Source organism: Papaver somniferum, chromosome 2 (genome assembly GCF_003573695.1).
Source record: "Papaver somniferum cultivar HN1 chromosome 2, ASM357369v1, whole genome shotgun sequence".
Classification (NCBI taxonomy): domain Eukaryota; kingdom Viridiplantae; phylum Streptophyta; class Magnoliopsida; order Ranunculales; family Papaveraceae; genus Papaver; species Papaver somniferum.
The window spans coordinates 114,847,454-114,851,458 of NC_039359.1; the positions used below are offsets into that span (position 1 = coordinate 114,847,454).

At 34.3% G+C, this 4,005-nt stretch overlaps 1 protein-coding gene across 14 annotated transcripts; it reads left to right on the forward strand.

Moving 5' to 3' along the window:
- The first annotated feature begins 675 nt into the window (after positions 1 to 675).
- On the forward strand, positions 676 to 3,383 carry LOC113348878. 14 transcript variants are annotated; one of them, XR_003359815.1, is made up of 5 exons: positions 676 to 950; positions 1,372 to 2,115; positions 2,296 to 2,390; positions 3,064 to 3,079; positions 3,154 to 3,383. XR_003359815.1 is itself a non-coding variant. In XM_026592773.1 (5 exons), the coding sequence occupies exons 2-5, from the start codon at positions 1,372 to 1,374 to the stop codon at positions 3,219 to 3,221; spliced, it is 345 nt and encodes a 114-aa protein (XP_026448558.1). In that variant the 5' UTR covers positions 676 to 950; positions 1,362 to 1,371; the 3' UTR covers positions 3,222 to 3,383. The 14 variants fall into 14 exon arrangements, 4 of the variants coding, with proteins under 4 accessions (XP_026448558.1, XP_026448559.1, XP_026448557.1 ...); XR_003359814.1 differs by having other exon boundaries at positions 1,372 to 1,537; positions 2,026 to 2,115; positions 3,064 to 3,383; XR_003359816.1 differs by having other exon boundaries at positions 1,372 to 1,439; positions 2,026 to 2,115; positions 3,064 to 3,383.
- The last annotated feature ends 622 nt before the right edge of the window (positions 3,384 to 4,005 follow it).

Here is a 4,005-nt window from a genome sequence, read left to right on the forward strand (position 1 = left end):
ATTCAAACCTGGAATTTCTACGTGTTCCCTCATGCGACATTAGATTTTCAGGTTTGTTGGTATTATTTGCAACAACTATGAATGTATGGTTATCTCAATTACCATAAATGAAAATGGGTGCAGATCCCAGTGTACACACTTGCATTGGATATCTTAATCACAAAAAATATACTTTCTGCTATATATATATGTCAGTGTACATCCATGTGGACATCCTAATCGTCATTTAACAAGAAACCGACCCGGTTGGTGTTAATAGTATCGATCAAAGCTTCAAATTTAGTTTGAGAAAGATTACAGTTCCTCCAGGGTTCCCACGCTCATCTCTTGGTAGTCTTACAAGAAAAAAAAAATCTAACCAACACAAAAACAACTCATAGCGTCGTGCCGTAACGTCACGGGTCATATCCTAGTAAATCTTATAAGGGACAATGTTGTTTTCCACATTCACGGTTATCCACATTTCAGATACATAAAGAACGGTCCAGATTAAGCCAATACCATGTGTTTTTCTATCTACATTTCATGTATATAAAGGACCGTCCAGATTGAGCCAATACCATGTGTTTTACTATATATGGTGAGATAAAGTGCTTTTTATCCGGTGGATAGATTTATATTTTGACTATATAAACGACGGTCACGATTGAGGCACCGAATACATCATTACACTCTTACACGCCCTAAATCACATTCTTCCTCTTTTTCCTCTTTGCATTCAATAACCCAGACGTTTCTCTTCTCCTTCCGAATAAAATGTAATAATTTTTGTCATTCAATGGACAGCCGTTTCTCTTCTCCTTTCTCTTTAGATAGATTATGATATAGACTATCAGAGACTCTATTTTCCTCTCTCAAGCTGCATATTTAATTAGGATGTTCAAACCTTCCAAGCTCCAATTCTACTCTCATGGTTGCTTTTACTAGAGCTATTTGTCGTCCAGGACCAGGTAAAGACTTTCCTTCTTTCCTATTTTTTTTTTTGGCTCAATTTTTACTTCATTTCTTAACTGATCGTTGAACTTTGATTGTGCAGAAGGTTTGGGTTTTTCGATTTGAGATCACTTTTCATCTTTAATTTAGGGTTACCGATTTACGATTATGTATTCAATATATCATTTTTCAGCATCTCTTTATGCAGCCGCTTCTTATATTTTCTTTTGTTAGTTCATCGTTATTATTTTTTCCACTATGTCTTTACGTTATTTTTTTCATTTTGATTTCATTTTGAAATGCAACTATAAAATTTGCCAGTCAGTGGAAAAAGCATTACCATCCATGCTAACGAGTAATTTGTAAAATTTCTCAGTTTTCAATTGGGTTTTCTTTGAGTTCGTGAATTGTGATAATTTCTTTTTTAGGATTGTTCAGATGGAAGTGTTGCCACCTGCACTTGACTCTACATCAGAATCACCCTGTATTTTCGATGGAGCAACAAGGTTAAACGATATTTTTTTCCTCTATCTCACTCTCTTTGGGATTTGGGGACAAGCATTGTCGGATTCTGAATTTTTCCTTTTGCTCTTCATTCTGGAAGGTTGTATATTTCTTATGCTCAGCATATATTGGTCAAGAAACTATATGTTTAGTGCATGCTCTTTCTATAATTCTGTTTAGGATTTAACCCCGTTGAGGTAGCAGATAATCTACCACTTAAATAATTTATCATTATATTTTTTATTTTGGATTCCAGAGGTGTAGGGACTGCAAGAAAAGATCGATATGGTATCAATTGATCTAATAAATAGGACAATTTCTAAACACAATACGGGTGTTCACGTAGCTTTTAGGTGTAAATTATACCAATTACTCTCTGCCTTTTTTGGCTAAGACATTCTGCGTATCCATCCATGGGATAAGTGAGTTTTTCTCTTTGGTGATTCCACTCATTACTTCATGAGTTTCATATTCATCCCAATTTCTATCTCTATAAGATTTGCCACCACTTATTTGTTGAAAGGTCTACACATTAAACATCTTTTAGTTTGTCCATATTCGTTAGTTCCTATTATAATTTATGTGCAGGATTGAACATATACAAAAGAAAGCACATTAAAGAGTTGGAACCAACTCATGGGTAAAGTAGGGTGCTTGCTATCCTGGACCAGCTCTTTGGTAAAGCTTTCATTTAGTTTTAAGATTCTCAATGTTTACTATTTTTGTTGGGTAATGATAACTTTTATATCGTTCACATTTTGCCATTCATTAGTTTTTGTTAGCTACAAAATTTGGAATATGTTAATTGTGGGGTTATGTTTTTTTGTAAATTCAATCTCTTTACGTCGTTTGCAATAGATATGCCAATTGAAGTCGGCGGTTATGGATCCTGTCATCCTTCAATGTGTACATTCGAAGAAGGTTGGGAAGTTGCAGAGGTGCTTGATCGATATGTAAGTGTTGTTTGTTTTTACTTAACAACTTACCAGTATATGGATGTGAGAACATTATTGGCAACATTGTCAGGTTGTGTTGGGTTTTCTTTTCTTGCTGTCAATATCGAACATGTGTTATATTATTCATTAGCACCTGTAGGTGATGCCATTAGAGGCATTTCTAGCAAGTCCATTCGACCCATGTTCGAAACATAAGCTCATGGTCCCATTTTCATTAGCACCTGTTGGTGATTACATTGAAGGAATTTTAAGCCGCTCACTTGCTCTTTTTGGTATCGGTTTGCAGTTACACTTCATCTCATCTCATTTCATTTCTTTTTGTTGTACAACCCACCTTTCCAAGAGTATATATTTGGGGGTACAATTACTCTTAATTGTTTTCAACATTTTGAATTTTCTCCATGTGAAATCATTAGTTTTTCTTTTATACTACTGTCATCTATGTTAGGTTAGTTTTGAGTTTTTTTTTTATGAATCAGAAATGGGTCTGAATATATCAGTTTGACCGAAATTCCTTTGTATAATTTCATCATTGTTGAAAATTGGTTTACGTCTGCCTTTTGGTTTGTTCAGATTTTTCTCATTATGTGGTTCTAAGAAATTATGTTTTCTTTTATCAACAAGCATCGGGGGAGTTACTGAAATCATTTTTTTTGCAATTTATATGCAGATAAAAAGACAATGTGGTAATTGGTTGGATATGGGTGGATAAGAGTTTTGTTTATATGTCTAGATTTAACTCATCTTACGATTTTTACAGATTTGAGAGATCCAGGAGCGGAAGATGGTGTGCAAATGGACTTCCTATTTGTTATTGTTTTAATGTAGGTGTATTTTGTGCCTTAAAAATCATATGAAGTGTATAGGCTATACACTTTAGAACGTGCATAAATGAGCCTTCTGTAGTGCAAAGACTTTGAGAACTCTTGCTTATGTTTGGAATGTATACAGCAGTTTCCATTCTTCAAAGTATCAGAATAACTATGACAACTAATAATTCTAACATTTGTTTTTGTTTGTAAAACCAAGTCGGCAGGTTGGATGTGAAAATCTATTGTTTCTTCAGTAACATGATCCATACTTCATTGCTTTATCAATGCCTGCCTGCATGTTTCAACTGTTTCAGTAATAGATTTTGTTGCGTCTTTTATCTTCACGCCAAATGTTTTTTTAGTTTTAACCTAGATAAGGAGCCTTTGGACTATACAGACTACGGAGAAGGGAATCATAAAACAAACTTATATAAAAAGGAATTCAAAACAATATGTTAAATTTAGATTTTTGATACAAATTATGTGTTGGTGGAAAATTAGTTTAGGTTTACTATCTCCCTGTATAAAACACAAATCTGGCATATAACCAAGTGATGTAAAGTTGCGGATTTAACAATGCCACAATGCAATGGAGGAAGGATCGGCTAAACCGAATATAGTACCAAATAGGTGGGCAAGACAGGAGAGAAGCGGTGAAATAAGTGTGGATATAAAAGTGAAGAGCGCGCTCCTACCTTGGACTTTTATCATTTTAAACCAAATTTTGTAACCTCTTTTTTTCCTCATATCCACCAACGGATGAACATCCAATGCAAAAAAAATATATGTGGCATCTATTT